The 21,373-nt window shown below is 40.8% G+C and overlaps 3 protein-coding genes across 3 annotated transcripts; 2 read left to right on the plus strand and 1 right to left on the minus strand.

Moving 5' to 3' along the window:
• Nucleotides 1–1,284: 1,284 nt before the first annotated feature.
• On the plus strand, nucleotides 1,285–11,188 carry LOC110533982 (U4/U6.U5 tri-snRNP-associated protein 1). The gene is made up of 20 exons (XM_021618595.3): nucleotides 1,285–2,804; nucleotides 2,959–3,013; nucleotides 3,102–3,157; nucleotides 4,038–4,164; nucleotides 4,305–4,407; nucleotides 4,532–4,609; nucleotides 4,872–4,971; nucleotides 5,085–5,227; nucleotides 5,331–5,537; nucleotides 5,730–5,833; nucleotides 5,918–6,051; nucleotides 6,159–6,316; nucleotides 6,513–6,680; nucleotides 6,909–7,019; nucleotides 9,107–9,194; nucleotides 9,330–9,420; nucleotides 9,643–9,778; nucleotides 9,904–9,993; nucleotides 10,594–10,715; nucleotides 10,952–11,188. Exons 1-20 carry the CDS (start codon nucleotides 2,537–2,539, stop codon nucleotides 10,968–10,970), a joined length of 2,358 nt encoding a protein of 785 aa, XP_021474270.2. The 5' UTR covers nucleotides 1,285–2,536; the 3' UTR covers nucleotides 10,971–11,188.
• A 629-nt stretch (nucleotides 11,189–11,817) lies between these two features.
• LOC110533983 (barrier-to-autointegration factor) lies at nucleotides 11,818–14,272 on the plus strand. Its single transcript, XM_021618596.3, has 3 exons — nucleotides 11,818–11,899; nucleotides 12,665–12,822; nucleotides 13,163–14,272. Exons 2-3 carry the CDS (start codon nucleotides 12,697–12,699, stop codon nucleotides 13,307–13,309), a joined length of 273 nt encoding a protein of 90 aa, XP_021474271.1. The 5' UTR covers nucleotides 11,818–11,899; nucleotides 12,665–12,696; the 3' UTR covers nucleotides 13,310–14,272.
• Nucleotides 14,273–14,276: 4 nt separating this feature from the next.
• LOC110533984 (guanine nucleotide-binding protein G(I)/G(S)/G(O) subunit gamma-3) lies at nucleotides 14,277–19,379 on the minus strand. Its single transcript, XM_021618598.3, has 3 exons — nucleotides 19,166–19,379; nucleotides 15,616–15,715; nucleotides 14,277–15,490 (listed from the first exon to the last, which is right to left on the minus strand). Exons 2-3 carry the CDS (start codon nucleotides 15,712–15,714, stop codon nucleotides 15,362–15,364), a joined length of 228 nt encoding a protein of 75 aa, XP_021474273.1. The 5' UTR covers nucleotide 15,715; nucleotides 19,166–19,379; the 3' UTR covers nucleotides 14,277–15,361.
• Nucleotides 19,380–21,373: the final 1,994 nt, after the last annotated feature.

The raw sequence follows: 21,373 nt of genomic DNA on the forward strand, positions 1-21,373 counted from the left end.
GTTCCTAGGCCATCATTGAAAATATGAATTTGTTCTGAACTGACTTGCCAAGTTAAAGGTAAAAAAATAAATAAAATAACCTGAAAGGCCGCTCAGCTTTACTTGGCTCATCGCGCTCTAGTGATTCCTTGTGGCGGGCCGGGCTCCTGCAGGCTGACACTGTCGTCAGTTGAGTGGTGTTTCTTCCTACACATTGGTGCAGCTGCCTTCCGGGTTAAGCGGGCGGGTGTTAAGGAGTGCGCTTTGGCAGGTCATGTTTTGGAGGACACATGACTCGACCTTCGCCTCTCCCAATCCCGTTGGTGAGTTGCAGCGATGAGACAAGATTGTAATTGGGGAGAAAAGGGGGTAAAATACGAAAAAAAGGAGGGGTTTTGGCCCATAGATTGGACAAAGAGTATAGGATTATGGACTCAGAGAAATAGTTATAGGGCCATCTGTGGCAATAGGAAACGTGCCACCATGGTTTTATACAAGACCACATGTTGATCTGAGCCTGACAGAAGTAAAGAAACAGTGGTGTGGAGATGATAACATAGGAACAATAGTGGATCAATATATTAGTAATCAGTTTTATTATTGTCTTGCGGTGTATACGGATTGTTCAAAGGATCCCATGAATGGGAAGACAGGAGCAGATGTATTTTTTCCTGAGTTTGATATTAATCTATGCAAGAGATTAACACATTATTTCCATGTATATTCAACAGGAATTGTTGTGATAATTGTTGTATGCAGAGAGGAGGTGCAACATAGAAGAGTAGTAATATGTTGGGATTCTGCATCAGTTTTGTGTAGTTACAGATCTGGAAAGTCAGAACATGAGGATTTATGGTTAGAAATAATGATGCTATTGTTGGGGTTACAAAGAAATGTTATTGAAATTCAGTTCTGTTGGATTCCTCCTCATACAGGTGTTTATGGAAATGATATAGTAGATATGTTAGCAAAAATATCAGTGAAAAATAATATTGTGGATATACAGATGCAGTTGGGTGGAGGGGAAATTAAAACATTCAGAAAAACGATTGGTTGAACATGTATTATTATTTTGTGAAATGTATGATGTAGAAAGGGAGAGGTTGTTTGATGGGGTCAGATAGGTTGGACGGGAATGGGGAGTGGTTGGTGTTTTGGGTGGGGGTAATGGGAATAGTGAGGTTTGAAGGGAATTATTTTATTTGATAAGAAGAGAATGTAGTGGTATAGATAGGTAGTTGTCGGCCTCACACTCCAGTACAGTAGGTGGCGATGTATGCACCAGTCAGTTGGTTGTGATTCGTCAATAAAACTAAAAGAAGAAGAACGAGGTCAAATCATGACTTCAGTGCTCTTCAGGTCGGAGCTCAAGAAAGAGGCCCGAGTGAGAGATATACTGATTGGATACTTTACCTACGAGAGAAATAAGCTGAAACAGTTTTTTGTAATTAATTTCATTATTCCTTTGGCCAAATTTCATATTCACAAATGTAAATTTACAAACAAAACATCACATTTTCTTACCTTACAAAAATACATTGAACTGTATTTTAAGACAATTAAATACTATACTAACAAAAAAAAGCTGTTAGAAATATAAGTGTATGTATGTCTTTTAAGGTCCTTGTGTAATGTGATGTTGTACCCCCTAGCCCAATTGTACTTTGTATATTATTTATATATACTTGTGTTCCCCCATGTACTTCCTGTATCGATTTGTTGTTAATCAAAATGAAAATAAATAAAAAATACAGAGGCCCGAGTTCCTGATTTAGAATTCCAAGTTCGATCACCTTTCAAAACGTTTTTTTCCAGTCGGAGCTCGTTCTTTTTTCCGAGTTCCCAGTTTACTTGAACGCACTGAAAGCATTTGCTTTCAAGAAAACTGGTAAATCGAGGTGAAATCATGACGTCAGTGCTCTTCAGGTCAGAAAGACTTGGAATTCCGAGTTTGATGATAGTTCATAACGATTTTTCGCAGTAGGAGCTTGTTGTTTATTTTCCGATTTTTATTTTATTTTCTAATATCGATGCAGCATTCAAAACAAATAGTAACTCGGAACTTGGAATCTCCGACTTCAGTGTGTTCAAAACAACTGGGAAAAATCGATTTGAACAGTAATCCAACTCGGACATCGGGCCTCTTTCCAGAGCTCCGACTTTCCGACCTGAATATCAATTACGTTATGCTTTGACCTCGTATTTTTCCGTGTTCCCAGTTGTTTTGAATGCAGCATAAAACCAAGGATGTGACGTTTCATATGACACCAGAAATACATCCCAAAAGGTCTTAACAACAAGTCGTCCATTCGTTTCCAGTGTGTTTGTTAGTTGTTATTCACTCATACGTAAAGACTAGCTTAAAACATTTGTTGGAGATTGCACCAAGATGGGGGTTGACTAGCAAGCATTTTGATTATAGTTAAACGGTTTCCCTCTAGCCAGCTAACGTTGTCGCTGGCACGTTAGTTGCACAGACCGGTAAATTGGTGGTACTTCTTTTAAACTAGTTAACGTTAGACATCACTTTGTAGTTGTACAGCACATAACAAGGAAGATGGGGTCGTCGAAAAAACATAAGGAGAAAGGGCGTGATAAGGATGCAGAAGAGCGTCACCGCGAACACAAAAAACACCGTCACAAGGAGCGAGAGAGGGACAAGGAACGAAATGTCACCCGAGAGAGGGAGAAGAGGAAACGGTCCAGATCGAAGGAAAGGAGCGGACGGGGTTCCGAGAGAGAAGGTCGCAGTAAAGGCGAAAGGAGTGCTGGGGAGCCTCGCGTAAAGAAAGAAAAAGTGGAGGCCGGATATCAAGAGACTCCAGGTAAATGCAGGCAAATATCCTGGCTTAAACAATTACATACATACATAATTAGAACCAGTCAGTGCGCAATACACTCATATAGTCTGCAGGTATGATATTGAAGATGCTATCTTTTCTCCTGTGTTTTTCACTTAAATTGTAAATTTCCTTTTAGGAATTGGACCACAGTCTGCAAGTGGAGATGCCTCACTTAGCATTGAAGAGACAAAGTAAGTGACGGACAATGAATGATGGTGCCCTGATGATGGTGTAAGTAAATTCTGAATAACTTTCTAACCTGCCTGCCTTTCTTAACAGCAAGCTGAGGGCCAAGCTTGGTCTGAAGCCTCTGGAAATGACTGACACAACTAAAGGTGAGACACTTGAGCCATATGGTGTCTCTGGTTAGAACTAGATTGCCATGGCTGCAAACACGTAAAAGATTCATCCTCAGCCCTCAAATGAATTGGACTCTTCTGATGCATCATGATGTATGGTGAATTGACACTTGCAGGGCGAGGGAAGAATTAATTCATTTTAAATGGACCTCCCTTGCCTGGAAATTTGTCACTCGTTAGTCCCACAGTTGTTTTCAGTCGTAATGGAACCGGTAGCTGGTGTTTGTGTTTTTTGTTCATATGAGCTATAGTTCATTATGATTGCATTTCATATCTTGGCTAGAAGATAACGCATCAGCAGACATCGAATGCTGGCCATCTGATGATATCAGGTAAATCGAAAATTACAATGTAGAAGTGTGATGTCAGGGAAAGTTGTATGCACTAGCTAATGTTTCCAAAAGCTAACCAAACAAAAACATAACTTTTACGATGTATGTTAGTGCCGTCATGTGCATTAGTAGCACAATTTCTAACTTATTTACATTTGTTTTTACTTACATGTTGACTTCTCCATATTGATGTTGCTGTTAAGTTTCGGATGACTTTTCTTAGTGGATGTGCAATCATCGCAAATTTAATTATGGGGTGTTTCAGGCCCCGGAGTGAACAGAATTGTACACTTGCAAACTTGATAAAAAAACGGGGGCTGAGGGGCTTATGTTGCCAACTTTACTTGCTTGGCTAATTGTTTGGACCGACGGCAAAGATGGCCGCGGGGATAACACCCAAAGGCTTAAGGTGAGGGTAAGTGGAGTAGGCTGTGTCTTTTGTGTTTGAAATGCAGCCCATAGTCTATAGTAGTGACGTCATGTGTGGCTGATCGTGACTGGCTCACCCATGTTTGCTGCCCCAGAGCTCGGTACGAAGGAGCAGCCAATGGTTGCGGAGACGATCAACCCTGTGTACATCAAACAGCAGAACGAGATGAGGGAGAAACTGGCTGCTATGAAGGAGAAGAGGCTCCTCAATAAGAAACTGGGGTAAGGTCTAACTGCAGGAAGGTTTTGGCTGTACATACTCCACCAACATACTCCACCAACTTGCACAACATTGATAAGTGATTTAATGTAACTTTTTTTATTTTCTCTTCCTCGTCCACTTTTTTTTTCTTCTACTTCAGGAAAGTGAAGACTTTAGCAGAGGGAGACTGGCTGGACGACACTGTAGCTTGGGTGGAGAGGAGCCGGAAGATGGCCAAAGAGAAAGAACTGGCAGAGAAGAGAGTGAGTAGGGAGGGAACCATGTGGGGAGCAGGAGGGCTGTGAGATGAAGGGAGATGCTTGTCTTAGTTATGATTTTGTACTCTGTTTGATTGGTTCCTTTTGATTTCTTTGCTTTCCCTATCAGGCCAAACTTCTGCAGGAAATGGATGAGGAGTTTGGTGTGAGCAATCTGGTGGATGAGGAGTTTGGCCAGACCAAGAAGGTAAAATCTTCTTTCTTGCGTTGAATATCTCACCTGCTCAACTTACGATTGTGAAGACACTGTCTTCTGGTTTTGTGTATGAGTGCAGGCTAGATTTGAACAGCATTCAGTGAATCTGTCAGTTTCCCCCTATGGAGTTTGAGACCTGTGACACCATGCTTGATGTAGGATGCTTGATGTCTTAATTCTGTGCAGACTGAGTTGTCGCCCTATCTGGGGTTAGAAAATGCCTCTTATGTTATTCTGCTTATCTTTGTTAAAGGCCGCTTACAGTTCTCGGGACCTAAAGGGTCTCACTGTGCAGCATAGGATGGAGTCATTTAATGAAGGGGAGACTGTCATCCTCACACTGCAAGACCAAGGTGAGAGGAGGTTGAAATGTTAACAGTAACACAGAAATATATCAATGAAGACCGTGCCTACACCAGACCCTCATCAAACACCCACACACTTGGCCTTTGTGTGTCTCTTTCAGGTGTGCTTGAAGAGGAGGGCGATGTACTTGTAAACGTGGGTCTAGTGGACAAAGAAAAGGCTGAGAAGAATGTGGAGTTGAAGAAGAAAAAGCCTGATTACAAAGCTTACGAAGAGGACGAGAGTGTCGATGACATGGCTACGGTAAGAAAAGAGTTCGTCTTCATTTTGGAAATGCTGTCATGTCGCTCTCATGCTTAATTCAATCTCACTGACCAATGTCCGCCTCTGCACTTATTCTCTGCAGTTCAAGCCGCGCACTGTGCTGGGCAAGTATGATGAGGAGATTGATGGAGAGAAGAAGAAGAGTTTCCAGCTGAGCAAAGGGGGCTGTGCTGAGGGGGAACGGGAACGGGAGCTGCAGGCCATCCGGGAGACCCTGAGAAACCAGGCCCAGTCCCTGGAGATGCCGGCTCTCGCTATTGCCTCAGAGTACTACACACCACAGGAGATGGTGAGGGTTGTGGGGAGGTGCTGCTCTGGAGAGGGCCTGGGAAAGCTGTCTTTTGAATATGTTTTCTCTCAGGTTTCATGTGTAAATGTGTCTACTTTTGAATGCTGTGTTTTTTTGGAGATTTGTTCACACACTATATGAGCTCTCATTAATGGTTGTTCACACAGATTCTTACTACTTTTGTTGTTAAAGGTGGGCTTTAAGAAGACCAAGCAGCGCGTCAGGAAGATCAGGAAGAAGGCGTTGCCTGACGAGCTCCAACTAGACGACACTCGCAACACCGACTTCGGCTCCAGGTTCTGCTCCTCTCCGCTTCAAGTGGAATATGACAGATGAGCCACCTTAGTTTCAGTCTGACTCTTTCTCTGTCTCTCCTTCAGGGTTCGGGGTCGAGGTCGCCGGCAGATGGATGAGGGCCAGGAGGTGTCAAAGGAGGGTGTCATCATACCGGGACTAGATGTACCCCAACAGTCAGATGACATCAGGATGGCAGACATGGACATCAGTGATGATGGTGAGGGAGACATCTGTTAGTGGTTTAGTGATGAGCGAAACAAATGTATGGTTTACTCATGTTTTGTTTAATATTATGACAACACTTACACTTTACTCTTCCTTCAGAGGACTTCATCCCCACTGAGCCGGCTGTGCTGGAGGAGGACGAGGCAGAGCAAGATCTGCAGAAGCAGCTGGAGAAGCAGAGGAAGCTCAAACAGAAGCAGCTGGAGAAGCAGAGGAAGCTCAAACAGAAGCAGCTGCTCCAAGACTCTGGGGAAAAGGTGTGAGCATTCTGTTCAGAAATGTTCCTCTCTTTACTCTACTTAAAATATCACTGTGGCCAAAGATTCTATCCTGTGCATTGATCCCTAATTTGATGACTGAACACTGCAATATTGTGTAGATTACCGTCAAAATTTTGTGCTATTAAATCACCAATAAGTGGTTAAACATTGCTCTCACTCTCTTGTGCTTCAGGTGGCAGAGCAGGTCCCATGGCTTGCAAGAGTGGACGGCAGTGACGACGAAGACAACAAGAACAACCTGAACATTGTATTTAACGCCACCTCTGAGTTCTGCAGAACTCTGGGTGACATCCCCACCTACGGTCTGTCAGGAAACAGAGAGGACCAGGAGGATATCATGGTGGGTACATTTTAAGAGATGGGATATAGCTAATTGGTAAAATATATATATATATATATATATATATCATTAGAATTGGCACATAATCACATCATAAACAAGGAAACTGTTACAATTGTATTCTAGTGTGCTCAGTAGAGAGACTTGACATATCCATGAGCTCTGTTGTGTGTTTGCACTTGAACACACTGGTTTGAGTCTGTATCAACTGTATCCTTCTGTTTCTAGGATTTCGAACAGGAGGCGGCGAGAGATGGGGCCGGAGGATCAGACTCGGATGAGGATGAGAACGTTGGCTGGAGCATCGTCAACGTGGATGAGGAACAGAAGCAGCCTGATGTGAGTGTCATCCTCCTGCCTTGTTGTCTCTTCCATTTTTCCATGCATTTACCAGTAGTGCTGGTTGGAGTCCCCTGGTGGGTCATTTACAGAATAACGTACTACGATTAAGGCTGTGGCGATCATTTAATTTTGTCAGCTGGTGATTGTCATGCAAATAACTGCTGGTGTCACTGTAATTGACTATTAGCATAAGCATGTTTAACATCCACTGATGCTGACTTTTGGAACATCTACATTTTAGTCTAATAAATCCATTTAATATAGCGTACAACATCACAATAAATGCATTATTTATTTTAGACCGGTCTAGAGAAACATGATGAAAATGTAGTCTATTTCAGAAGAACAGAATAACATACTCTGAATTCTCCTTATGTTAGGCCCTGATCTGGCTATGCCATATGGCTGTGGGCTACACTAGTTCATTTAGCAGACAAGATTAGCTTGGAATTCCGTGGTATTCTTTTATAGTATGAAGAATACAATTAAACAAAGCTGAATAAAATAGTGTATTTTCTCCAAATGAGTTGAGGGAGTGCGCACATGTGGCTATTCTGTGTTGAGCAGTTAACAAAGAACCAGGTACTCCTATATGCTTAATTTAGAGTTATTTATGCAACTTTATATTGTGATACAAATGTTAGGCTATATGTTTTTATACATTCTAAGCCTGCATGATGCGACTAATGATTTGAAAAAAGTCGCATGAAAGACATGAGCTCTGCTCTGTTTCTTCTGCAGGCTGCACATACCATCAGTCTAATTCCCAATTTGGCTAGAACTTGATAATATTCTCACCCATCAGACTACTCTTAATTTAATGTGGTCTTTACATATAGCCTACTAATAATATGTGTGGAATATGTGTGGAATTATTTTAGATTTGGAATCCCCCCCCCCCATATTCATCATTGTTGGGTCAGTGCTACTTTGTTTTTGGACAATAATTTCCTCCTCCAGTTTAGATGGACGTCATATTCTATTTGTCTTATATTATTAGCTTAAATTATGACTATCCAATCTACTCATCACATTACGAAGTCTATCTTACATAAATTCACAAATGCGATGATGCATGAAATGCTTCATTATAAAGGTGCATTTTTATGGTCAAATGTTGTGTGTGTGTATATATATGTATATATATATATATATATATATATATATATATATATATATATATATATATATATATATATATATATACCACACACACACACAGCGTATGCTGGGGATCATTCACAAGTTGTGAATATTGTCACTCATCAGACTATTCTCAATTTAATCTAGTCTTCACATATACCAAATAATAAGTGTGAAATTATACTGAACAAAAATATACACGCAACATGAGGCAATTTCAAAGATTTTACTGAGTTACAGTTCATATAAGAAAATCTGTCAAATTTAAATATATTCATTATGCCCTAATCTATAGATTTCACATGACTGGGCAGGAGTGCAGCCATGGCAGCCAGGCCCAGCCAATCACAATGAGTTTCCCCCCCCACATAAGGGCTTTATTACAGACAAATACTCCTCTGTTGTGAAATAAATATAGGTGGCCTAGTTTATCGAAAGATGATGGGATTCTCTTTTTAAGAAGCAATCAACTCTGTTTTCTCACACCGCAACGGTGCCTATAGAAATGTTGAGCAACATGCGCTCATGGGCTCTCATGAAGTGTTTGATTAGATTTTAGATGGCATTTGCATTGTCAAAGAGTGATTAGAGGGACAGTATGACGCCTGAGTACCCGGCAGTTAGGACCTGATTTAGGGACAATAGAGCGCTGAGTACCAGGCCATTAGCGACTAGCCTTAGCAAGTTTGGTAGGCTACTAATGACCATCAGTGGTATCAGTGTGCAGTTTTGGAAAAGCCTAGTTACCTTAAATGGTCACGTGGTATTTGACTGCGGCCTTGACTCGTGACCACTGGTGTGGCGGTAATATGGTCACCGTAACAGCCCTAACCATGATAACCCATAAAAATACACAAGGCTTTCCCATCTGAACTACTGAGGTGAAAATGTTTGTCAGCTGTATGTGCTCACCTTACTCACCTTTTGCTTCCATCTCATAGTTCTCCACAGCATCAACCACCATCCTGGATGAAGAACCCATTGTCAGCTCTGGGCTGGCTGCCGCCTTGGCGCTGTGCAAGAATAAGGGTAAGAGATTGGAGTAGCCCCACTGACAGTATTTGCTTAGTAAAGGACTGTCATGTAATGTTTCTGGTCTATTCCTCTCGTCTCTCTCCTTTACAATTTTCATTATTTCTTTCATACTCTCCTTCTCTCCCTTAGGTCTCTTGGACACTCAAATGCAGAAGATATCCCGTGTCCGTGCTCCTACCGGTGCCCTGCCCAATGATAACTACAGCATTGAGGACAAGATGTGAGTTCCCTGTGCTTTGTGTGCTTATGCTGCCCAAATAATTGCTGCTTGCTCAAAGACATTGAAAAAGTTACATCATAAATAAAGTGGCATGTTTTGTGTGTTCCATGTTTTTAGCGCAGTGACTCGTTAAGTTGCGGATGTAAAATGGAGTCCTAACTGTAATGTATGAAAACCCTTTAGCCCCTCCAACTCTCTGGTCTTGTTTCTCCAATTCTCTAGGACTATAGATGACAAGTACAGTCGGAGGGAGGAATATAGAGGCTTCACCCAGGACTTCAAGGAGAAGGACGCCTACAAGCCTGACGTCAAGATTGAGTATGTGGATGAATCTGGGCGGAAGCTCACTCCCAAAGAGGTAGATTATTTAATCTTCCCTTAACATCATTGACATACAGAATGTTGCTTTTGTCAACTGCTGTTTTGATGTAGGTAAAGGGTGTTCGTCGAGAATATTGCACCCTAATCCTATTCCTTTTCTAGGCTTTCCGGCAGCTCTCACATCGGTTCCATGGGAAGGGGTCTGGCAAGATGAAGACTGAGAGGAGGATGAAAAAGCTGGAAGAGGAAGCGGTATGTCTGACCTTGCTCACTCAGATTATTTTAGGTCACTTTTGAAGTGGCAAGCCCTACTTGGTAGGACTGAAATCAGTATTTTTGTCTCTCATTTAAGTTAAAATCTTGTTTTATCTGATACTTTTCATCCAAACTCTCATATGGCTTTCAATTGAATAACACACTTTATTTTCCAGGCCTTACAAGACCATTCAGGTTGCAGGGCTTGCCCAGTTTAGTCTAGACCTGGGACGATAACCAAATATTATCGATACCGATCACTTATCGCAGGCATTTTGCTTATATTTCATTACAATATGTAGCCTATACTAGAGAAATGTGATGTTTTGGAATGAAATCAGTTTGCTAATGTGGGGGATTGTTAATTGGGCAATTGATGGCTGCAACCATCAAACTAGTAGTTAAAATTATCATAAATAAATCTGTGGTGCAGATTTAATGTTCTAAAGTAATTGTTCTATTTATCCCTAACGCATCAATTCAGGCAATTTATCGCACTATGGATTTTTGTTCATATGGCCCAGCTCTACTTTAGTCTAGTCAGTGGTTTGACCGAGGAGGTATTTAAATGTATCCCCCACCTGTCTCTCTTATCAGCTGCTGAAGAAGATGAGCAGTAGTGATACCCCTCTAGGAACGGTCGCTTTGCTTCAGGAGAAACAGAAGTCACAAAAAACACCTTACATTGTTCTGAGTGGGAGTGGGAAGAGCATGAATGCGTGAGTATTTTACAAACCTCTTTCTTAGTCCTCTCTTTCCCTGCCTTAGATGTATGTATTTCTAGTTTAATTATAGTGGCGCTGTTTGAGAATGACAGAGCAGCTCAGAATATTTCATTTCAGTATTTCATTTAAAGGAGAATGTGACCTGCATAGATTATGTACCTAAATATTACTCACACTGCTGTCTGTTTCCCTCTTAATATGTTTGGCCTGTATTCCTCCTCTTTCCTCAGAAACAACATCACCAAATAGATGTGGTTGAGAGGAGGGATCTGACCAGTGAGGATGCAGGCTGTGCACCGTTAGACACAAACACAGACTGAGATGTTTTACATTTTATTTTCCTTGTTGAATAAAATCAAGTAGCTGCATATTGCTGTTGTGTGTAAAGAAAGTAGAGTTTTTGCTTTTGATCCTGGATTTATGTAAACAAGGATTGTTATTTACATACATTAAAGATTTGACATGAATTCTTGTTCCTTTTTTTATTTCCCAAATGTATTTGTTTTCAGGGGCAAATTAAACCATTGAAATTGCAAGGTGCTGAAGTTGGGGCAGCATTGTGTGTAGGTTATTTCATGTGAGTCGGGTAAGGTTTAATATGTATCCTCTGTCTCTCCCACTTTAACACACTTGTACAGCACACAACACATGCACTGAATAAATTATTTCAAAGATTTTGGTAGAAATAACAAAGCATTGATTCATTATTGACAGATGCCATTAACCAAAATCTTTATGTAAGTCACACAGACATACACACACATTCCCAAATGGGCCCCTTGCTTAGACCCTACACTGTAGTCTATGCACTTGTGGAGATCAAAGAGAATTTGACAACACCAATCAAATATAGAGAAGATATCAACAATATGTGTATCTTTTGAAAGCTGAATATTAAACATTGAAATGCTTTTGAGATACATTTGGACGATGATTATTAGAAGTAGGCCTAAATTACACGTGGCAAAGTGGCAACTTCACATTTACGAACCAGAGTTTTTTTATTAAATCTGAGTTGCAAAATGAAATAACGGAAACGGAAATAACATAACGGCGGGATAAGGAAGTGTTATCGGAATTTATGAAAACCATTTATCACATACACAACCGGTGCGGTAACTACCGTCTACTCTTCGTGGTTGGAAAAGGTCACGAAACCGCGTACGACAAGAAACAAGGTAGCTTATACACCACTACGCGAGTCGAATAGTCGTAATATTCTAAACATCTACGTTTGCTTTAAATCTGATTGGTGGCACGGGAGACTAGCTATAATATATCCATAGAAGCAGACCGCACACGTTAGATCCGTCAGCTCAGGCTAGTTAGCTAGCACACAATCACCATTAGCAAACATTGAATAGTCATGTGAGTTTCAGTTCAATTGTATGCTCCAAACACGTGTCTACGTAGCTAGAAGCTAGTTATTTCTGACGTAGCAAGCTTTTTATCACTAGAAGCTAGCTGGTTACACTTTTGCTTGCTAAATGGCTAACTAGCTAGCTCAAGTGAAGCTGTTGGGCGCGGAGTTTGAGAGCTCCAAAAATACTGTGGCTATGTATATTAGCAAACTCACAATGTAGCTTTGCGTGCATTACACTGTGGTCCTGGTCAAGTTAGCATACAAGGAGTATTTGTTTCCCACAAAGAACATGGAAAGGTTTTGGTTTCAGTTTGGAACTTGTAAGACACTGAGGTCATGCTAGGGCACTCCCAATATGTTTTATGCAAATTGTGGCACTGCTGTTTGTCATGTTCACCCGGTATGTCCTGTTTAATATACGTTCGTTAGAAACACCTAGCAACAGCTAGCAACACCATATATATTGGTGTAGATCAAGTGTGTGCCTCAACTGTTGAAAACCAAAAGCAGTAGATAAAAGGTTCAATAACCTCCAATTGTAGTGAATTACTTCATTTTCTATTCTGTTCCTTGTGTGAAGGTACTCTAGGTGATCACTGACAGAAAGCAGCCATGTCGTCAACATCCCAGAAACACAAAGAGTTTGTGGCAGAACCCATGGGGGAGAAGTTAGTCAATGCACTTGCTGGCATTGGAGAGGTGCTTGGCAAGAGACTGGAGGAGAAGGGCTTCGACAAGGTGATGCAGAGTTTACTTAACTTTGGAACTTTAATCAATCGATTGAATATATTTCTAAAGCCCATTTTTACATCAGCAGATGTCACTAAGTGCTTATACAGAAACCCAGCCTAAAACCCAAAGCGCAAACAATGCAGATAGGCATGGTGACGGGTTAAACTCTCTAAAAAGAAAGGAACCTAGAGGAACCAGGCTCTGAGGGGTGGCCAGTCCTCTTGTGGCTGTGCCGATGGACATAAGAGATAATGGAACTTTGTTTTGTATATTAATTTTACCTAGTGCTTAGTGTGTCCGTGTTCTATTTTTTTCCCCCTCAATTCTCACTTGTGTACTCCCATAGGCTTACGTGGTCCTGGGTCAGTTCCTAGTGCTGAAGAAGGATGAGGAGCTATTCCGGGACTGGCTGAAAGATACATGCGGGGCCAATGTCAAACAGCAGGGCGATTGCTACGGCTGCCTGCGTGAGTGGTGCGATTCTTTCCTGTAGAGAAGCTATTTTATCCAGTTTCAGTTTTTCCAATTTCTAAATCGCAAACATCCATTTACCTCTACTGTGATCTCACATCAACTTACACCTCATATGGACTCTCACTGCACATGAGGAAGTTAAGCAAAGTCGGACGTCGTAAGACCCAGTTATTTTTGAACTATAGTCTTACAGACTTAAGAATGCTTTTAAAATCAGTAAGACATACTTTGCTGCAGTCACCCATGGGGTTGTTACACCCAACTGTGTAGCTCTGTAATGCTGACCTTTTCTATGATTAAAATATTTGGCTGCACAGAAACGTTGGGAATGAGCTCATTTTGGTTTTCCTGCAATGTGTTATTTCAATTTGTTCTCTGTCAAAGGAAAACTTATCAACACGGTCCCTTCATATAACTAACTAATGTTTGTACTCATCTCCAACTGACTGTTTGCCCGTGAATTTATTTAAATTAACTTATAATAGGATTTTAAACCATTTTAGATACCAGATAGCTTTAACATCTATAGTTAAAATGTCAAGATGTTACTGTTCATTTTTACAAAACAGAGTTCACAGGAAACACTAAGGTGTAATTGCTCCATGTTATCTTGTGTTTGTTTTTGTCAAAGTTGAAGAGATGCCTCAATGTTGTAATAATTTTTTTTTTTTATCCACGATCTACTTAAGTTATCTACCACAAATCACCTAATTTTCACACACAAAATGAAAGCCTAAAGTAAACCCACGAAAAGGAGCACTGTTGTTCCAGGAAGTAATTTCTAGGCATGCGCGTTTAATTGCTGAATGATGGTTTTTCTGAAATACTGGTTCATGTTTTTGTGTTTTGACTGTGAAAGCATATTCGTTTTTATATTTTTCTTTTGAAATGAACAAAACCAACTGCAAGATCTGGACAATTCTGGGTTTGTTTTGTTTTTGCCATTTTTGGGGGGGAAATAAAATCACAAATGAAATGCAAACTTGTTTTTGGTGACAGTGTTTATTTTAATCTTTGATTACCGACGTCTCCTTTTATTCAGAGCTCTTTATTTTTAAGAAATATAAACAGTGAAGGTCTACATTGTAACATTGATCTTAAGAGTGATAATATTCCTAAGCAACCTTAAAGACTTGGTCTCGAAATGTACCTCTTAGTTAATGATATTGTCATAAAGGCATAACTTATTTATTATTAGGCTCCCACTTGACAAATTAAACCACTTATCATTTATCCAGGCTGTATCACAACCGGCTGTGATTGGGAGTCCCATAGGGCGGCACACAATTCGCCCAGCGTCGTCCGGGTTTGGCCGTTGTAGGCCGCCATTGTAAATAAGAATTTGTTCTTAACTTGCCTAGTTAAATAAATAAACATCATTGATCATTTATTGGGAACCTCTCTTTTTAGATCACTGATCCTGTGTTAAGGCAGCTTACCACTTGTACACACCAGTGGAATTATTTGGGTCAGTGTGTATTGCCTTGTCCTCTTAATACCCTCTTACTGGGCGGCAGGTAGCCTAGCCTTTTGGTTGCTAGATCAAATCCCCAAGGTAAAAATCCGTCGTTCTGCCCCTGAACAAGGCAGTTAACCCACTATTCCTAGGCTGTCATTGTAAATAAGAATTTGTTCTTAACTGACTTGCCTAGTTAAATGAAGATTAAATTACTGATCCAGTGGCACCTACATTTCTGCAACAAAGATTAAAAAAGTGACATCCAGGACTGTCTGTCGCACACAAACTATTTAACAAAGGCTGATTAGGGCAGGCAATGGATATTTACCATGAAGTGTGTATTAAAAGTTACAAATAATTCCAATTTGTGTTGTCACCCCTCCATCATCCATCTTGCCTATTGAGTTGATTTCAGAAATGAGCTATTTCATGTTGCATAATATTTACAGTATATCCACTTGTATGTTTTTCTTCAGGTTCAAGATTGTTAGCGTTCTTGGTGTGTTTTAGATGTGTATTTGTTATGAAAGGCTATCATGACTCATGTTAATGGTTACGCATTGTTTGCATTTTTGTCTGGACATTGTATTTCACAACATCCTGTGGCTTGTCTCAAAGGAGTGCACAGAAGAGCTTCTTCTCCCTGAATGGGTTCTCTGAGGTGGGCACAGGGGTGATGAGGGGGTCCTCAATCGCGTGGTTATCACAGTATGCCATCAGGTCTGCAGCCGCCTTTGATACCTGAGGGTGGCAAGTAGTGGTAATTAAGACTGGAAATGAAGGTGTGGGCATACACCAAAGGCATCAAGGCACGCGCAATGTGCCCCCTCAGTTTCAATGGGCATGATGCCTCCTCCGAGGCTTACCTTGATCCTGCAAAAACTGGCTTCAATCTTCAATTGCTCCACCAGCTTCCTGGCTTGGCCAACACTCATGGTGCTGTTCACTGGGGTGTCGCCTTTCATCCTGTCAAGAGAGCCAATAATAAATATGGCACATGATTGACACAAACACATTCAATTATTTGTTTCAGAAAAAAGACCACTGACGGCTGGAAAGGCAGATGTACATCATGGTGTATCACATTAAAACATTGCACTGCATTCATTCTAGGTAGCTTACATTTCTATGGATTCTTATCAGTGAAAATATAGGAATATTTGAATATATTAATATATGAATGAGTTTTCCAATTCCACTAATTTACTTCAACGTTCCTCTGCTCTCCTTCCATCTCCAGGGACCAATGGTGTAATTTACTACTTCCTTGCCACTCAGGACTCCCTAGTGGCGCAGCTGTCTAAGGCACTGCATTTCACTACTAGAGGTGTCACTACAGATCCTGGTTTGATTCCAGGCTGTATCACAGCCGGCCGTGATTGGGAGTCCCATAGGGCAGCGCACAATTGGCCCAGCATCGGGGTTAGGGGAAGGTGTGGCCGTGGTAGGCCGTTATTGTAAAATAAGAATTTGTTCTTATAAACTGACTTGCCTAGATAAAGGTTAAATAAAAAAATTACAAATAAGCTCTCTGCCCAAGAAAAACTATCTAATCTATATATAATAACAATCAGTTTTTATGCTGAACAAAAATATAAACACAACATGTTGGTCCCATGTTTCATGAGCTGAAATAAAAGATCCCAGAAATGTTCCATATGCACACAAATATTATTTCTCTCAAATGATGTGCACAAATTGGTTTGCATCTCTGTTTGTGAGCATTTCTCCTTTGCCAAGATAATCCATCCACCTGACAGGTGTGGCACATCAAGAAACTGATTAAACAGCATGATCTTTTTACAGGTGCACCTTGTGCTGGGGACAAAAGGCTTCTCTAAAATGTGCAGTTTTGTCACACAACACAATGCCACAGATGTCTCAAGTTTTGAGGGAGTGTGCAGTTGGCATGCTGACTGCAGGAATGTCCACCATACTTGTTGCCAGATAATTAAATGTTAATTTATCTACCATAAGCCGCCTCCAACGTCATTTTAGAGAATTTAGCAGTACGTCCAACCGGCCTCACAACCGCAGACCACATGTAACCATGCCAACCCAGGACCTCCAAATCCGTCCTCTTCACTTGCGGGATCGTCTGAGACCAGCTACCCGGATAGCTGATGAAACTGAGGAGTATTTCTGTCTGTAATAAAGCCCTTTTTTGTGGAAAAACTAATTATGATTGGCTGGGCCTGGCTATCAATTGGATGGGCCTATGCCTTCCGAGGCCCACCCATGTCTGCGCCCCTGCCCAGTCATGTGAAATCCATAGATTAGGGCTTAATGAATTTATTTCAATTGACTGATTTCCTTATATGAACTGTAACATCAAGGACCTTTATACTAGGCGGTGTCAGAGGAAGGCCCAACAAAATTGCAAAGACTCCAGTCACCCAAGTCACAGGCTGTTCTCTCTGCTACCGCACGGCCAGCGGTACCAGAGTGCCAAGTCTAGGTCCAAAAGGCTCCTTAACAGCTTCTATCCCCAAACCATAAGACTGCTGAACAATTAATCAAATGGCCACCCAGACTATTTGCATAGATCCCCCCCCCCTTGTTTTTACACTGCTGCTACTTGCTGTTTATTATCTATGCATAGTCACGTTACCCCTACCTACATGTACAAATTATCTTGACTAACTTGTACCCCCTATATATAGCCTCGTTATTGTTCTTTTATTGTGTTAATTTTTACTTTATTTTATTTAGTAAATATTTTCTTAAATCTATTCACGGAAATACTGTTGTATTCGGCACGTGACAAATAAAATGTCATTTGATTTGAACTCAGTAAAATCGTTTAAATTGTTGAATGCATCTTCACAAGCTGTAGGACAATTCATAATGTGTACATGGATGATTGGTTTAATTGTCAGTGTACAATTTATTTGCTATACAGATAGTCATCTTAAGTCGGTTAAAGATGCAATCTCAAACTTTTGTAAAATTTCATCCAGTAGTTTTGAAAGTGGTGGTCACGAGCCAAACGTGGTCTACGTTTTTCGTGTACTACGTCATCCAATTGTGTACTATGTCATCCATTTCGTATGATATGTTACGAATTTTGCCATTTGTATGATATCATTCGAATTTAGCATTTCGTGGGATATGTTACGAATCCAATTCGTTAAATATATGTTATGAATTTGGATCCCGGAGGGCATCTTTAATATGTGTATATGTACTGGCTGAAAGATAAGTGCTTTTTATAGAATATGTGGACCACCAAGAGTACAATACACGTATGTTCAGAGACCATGTATGATTTTCTCTACCATTACCACTCTAGCTGTAATCTATGAATAATGTAAAATAGGTTATATTCTATTTATTTTACCATGGGTTTGTCTGTCATTATATGTTCAAGCAGGCAGCACTATGATCCCAATGGCAGGACAATCTCTAGAGCTTATAGAAAGTATAGAAACAGCCCCTTATTCTTGTTGAAAACAAATAGTTTTAGGTCAGGATGATGGGATTTTGTAGATATATTTGATATGGACAGTTATTTGTGGGACCTCATTTGACGGGAACACACCAATTGAATGGCTCAGGCAGCCAAAAAAACTGGGCAAAATGCACAAATGCCTCAACACAAAGATCTAGATGTATGTGAATATCATCAAATCACATCCACATCAAATATGCGAAGGCTATAAGCACACCACTGCCTGGTTAATACAAATCAAGTTGAAGGGACAGTACACCACTGCCTGGTTAATACAAATCAAGTTGAAGGGACAGTACACCACTGCCTGGTTAATACAAATCAAGTTGAAGGGACAGTACACCACTGCCTGGTTAATACAAATCAAGTTGAAGGGACAGTACACCACTGCCTGGTTAATACAAATCAAGTTGAAGGGACAGTACACCACTGCCTGATTAATACAAATCAAGTTGAAGGGACAGTACACCACTGCCTGGTTAATACAAATCAAGTTGAAGGGACAGTACACCACTGCCTGGTTAATACACATCAAGTTGAAGGGACACTACACCACTGCCTGGTTAATACAAATCAAGTTGAAGGGACACTACACCACTGCCTGGTTAATACAAATCAAGTTGAAGGGACAGTACACCACTGCCTGGTTAATACAAATCAAGTTGAAGGGACAGTACACCACTGCCTGGTTAATACAAATCAAGTTGAAGGGACACTACACCACTGCCTGGTTAATACACATCAAGTTGAAGGGACAGTACACCACTGCCTGGTTAATACACATCAAGTTGAAGTGACAGTACACAGAGAAAGTTCAACAGGAAACAAATAATGAATGGACAAGAAGTGTGAAGAGAAATCGCTAACTGGAGAAAGAGAGAGGCAAAAACACCAGTCCATTCTGGGCCTCTCCCGCTCCTCTGATATTCCTTCCCTTCATCACCTCTTGTCATCCTCTCCCTTACCCTTGTTGTATTCCTCTTCTGGTGCTCTCCCTCCACTTCTCTCTCTCTCTCCCTCCCTCTCTCTCTCCCTCTATCTGCCCGTGTTAGGGATTTTAGTGTAACTGAACCCCACCCCTCATGTATGCTACACCGTTCTGGTAAACAGTCCTGTGCCCTGAAATTCTGTTATAATGAACATCAGACTCCTAGTACATGCATAAGAACCCCCTCTGCAGTGAGTGGAACCTTCCGGGCAAAGGGAGGAGGGCTCCATTGGAATCGATTTTCTTCTGCGAGCTGGATCATACCATCTCTACATGAAAAGAAAGGGGAATGAGGTGGATAGGAGTCTCACAGATGAAATAATTGGCATAACAAAATATGAACATGATGTTGTGTCCAGGCAAAATACAATATTCACAATCATTGATGTGCACTGTTAGAATTCATATTATTTATTAGTAACTCTCTATCTCTCTCTTCTGTTGCCATGGGAACTGCTGCAGTCTCTGGGCTCTTTGACTTTTACCTTCTATCATCATACTGCCCTCAATGGTCTCTCCCACCTTGGCAAGAGATATTTTGTAGTCCCCCCTACCAACGCTGCCCATCACATGCCCCTTCTTTTCTCCACCCTTCCTCCCTTCCCCATCAAGCCTCTTATGTTACATTCTCTATCTCAATCTATTCAATTGGAGACAATGGCATGGATAATATTTCTTAGAATGTTGAATTCAGTTGACTTATTTTTTTAAGAATTTCTATGACCACGTTATTTTACCTTTATTAGGCAGGTCTGTCAGAACGACAGATTTATACCTTGTCAGCTCGGGGGTTTGAACTTGCAACCTTCCGGTTCCTAGTCCAACGCTCTAACCACTAGGCTACCCTGCCACCTTCAACCTCATGGATTATCTTCCCTAATCAAATATATTTTATCTTTCTCATTTGAAATGTCTACATCCATTCTCATACATGACAATTTTCATGGGTTACATACTGATGGTGTGAAATGATATCAACTTCAACCTCTTGTGCCCCCTTTGCACACGAACGAGTCGGTTTGCTCTTGAAGTTTGTCCTCTCGTCCGTATCTTATTTGCAGTTTGGCTGTAGTTTTTGCATTTTTAGAAAGTAGCTAGCTAGCTACAATAAATAGAAGTGTGTATTATACATATTATACGATGTTTAACTTTGAATAATGACAATTATGTGTATGTACATTATTTATCTATAGTGCTTTAGGTACTATAGACGAAAAGGTGACTATAAGGATGTTGCACATTTCGATGCATTCTTGCCAATCCCTTGCACTTGCCTTGCGCGAGTTAGCCATTTTTTTCCCATGTAGCTGGCTACAACGTTAGCATGCTACCTTTATATGTGTATTGCTATAAAGGTTTTAATATGTCAACTGAATCCTAGATCATACAAAATAAATGACATATATGGGTAGCTACCACTGTCATTCATGATAATTTTGAAATGTTGTTATCTTTACGAAAATGTTGAAGCTAGCTAGCCAGCAGCAGATGAGTCTTCTATTATAGAGCCTCTGGTTAGCAGCAGCATACACTATACATTGCATTCAGGAAAGTATTCAGACCCCTTGACTTTTTCCACATTTTGTTATGATACAGCCTTATTCTAAAATTGATTAAATGTTTTTTTCCCCCTCATCAATCTACATACATTACCCCATAATGACAAAGTGAAAACAGGTTTTTAGACATTTTTGCAAATGTACTGAAAATAAAAATGGATATGTCACATTTACATAAGATTTCAGACCCTTTACTGAGCACTTTGTTGAAACACCTTTGGCAACGATTACAGCATCAAGTCTTCTTGGTTATGAAGCTACAAGCTTGGCACACCTGTATTTGGAGAGTTTCTCTCATTCTTCTCTGCAGATCCTCTCAAGCTCTGTCAGGTTTGATGGGGAGCATCGCTGCATAGCTATTTTCAGGTCTCTCCAGAGATATTCGATCCGGTTCAAGTCCGGGCTCTGGCTGTGCCACTCAAGGACATTCAGAAACTTGCCCTGAAGCTACTCCTGTGTTGTCTTGGCTGGGTGCTTAGGGTCGTTTTCCTGTTGGAAGGTGAACCTTCACCCCAGTCTGAGGTCCTGAGTGCTCTGGAGCAGGTTTTCATTAAGAATCTCTCTTTGCACCGGTCATCTTTCACTCGATCCTGACTAATCTCCCAGTCCCTGCCACGGAAAAACAT

Source organism: Oncorhynchus mykiss, chromosome 10 (genome assembly GCF_057628025.1).
Source record: "Oncorhynchus mykiss isolate SJ-2025 chromosome 10, ASM5762802v1, whole genome shotgun sequence".
Lineage (NCBI taxonomy): Eukaryota > Metazoa > Chordata > Actinopteri > Salmoniformes > Salmonidae > Oncorhynchus > Oncorhynchus mykiss.

Excerpts from the sequence above, each read along its gene's own strand:
- LOC110533982 (XM_021618595.3), top strand. The coding sequence starts at position 2,537 with ATGGGGTCGTCGAAAAAACATAAGGAGAAAGGGCGTGATAAGGATGCA. Across the intron at positions 2,805-2,958 it reads CGGATATCAAGAGACTCCAG|GAATTGGACCACAGTCTGCA; the intron begins GTAAATGCAGGC and ends ATTTCCTTTTAG. Across the intron at positions 9,421-9,642 it reads TACAGCATTGAGGACAAGAT|GACTATAGATGACAAGTACA; the intron begins GTGAGTTCCCTG and ends CCAATTCTCTAG.
- LOC110533983 (XM_021618596.3), top strand. The coding sequence starts at position 12,697 with ATGTCGTCAACATCCCAGAAACACAAAGAGTTTGTGGCAGAACCCATG. Across the intron at positions 12,823-13,162 it reads AGGAGAAGGGCTTCGACAAG|GCTTACGTGGTCCTGGGTCA; the intron begins GTGATGCAGAGT and ends GTACTCCCATAG.
- LOC110533984 (XM_021618598.3), bottom strand. The coding sequence starts at position 15,714 with ATGAAAGGCGACACCCCAGTGAACAGCACCATGAGTGTTGGCCAAGCC. Across the intron at positions 15,491-15,615 it reads CCAGTTTTTGCAGGATCAAG|GTATCAAAGGCGGCTGCAGA; the intron begins GTAAGCCTCGGA and ends TGCCACCCTCAG.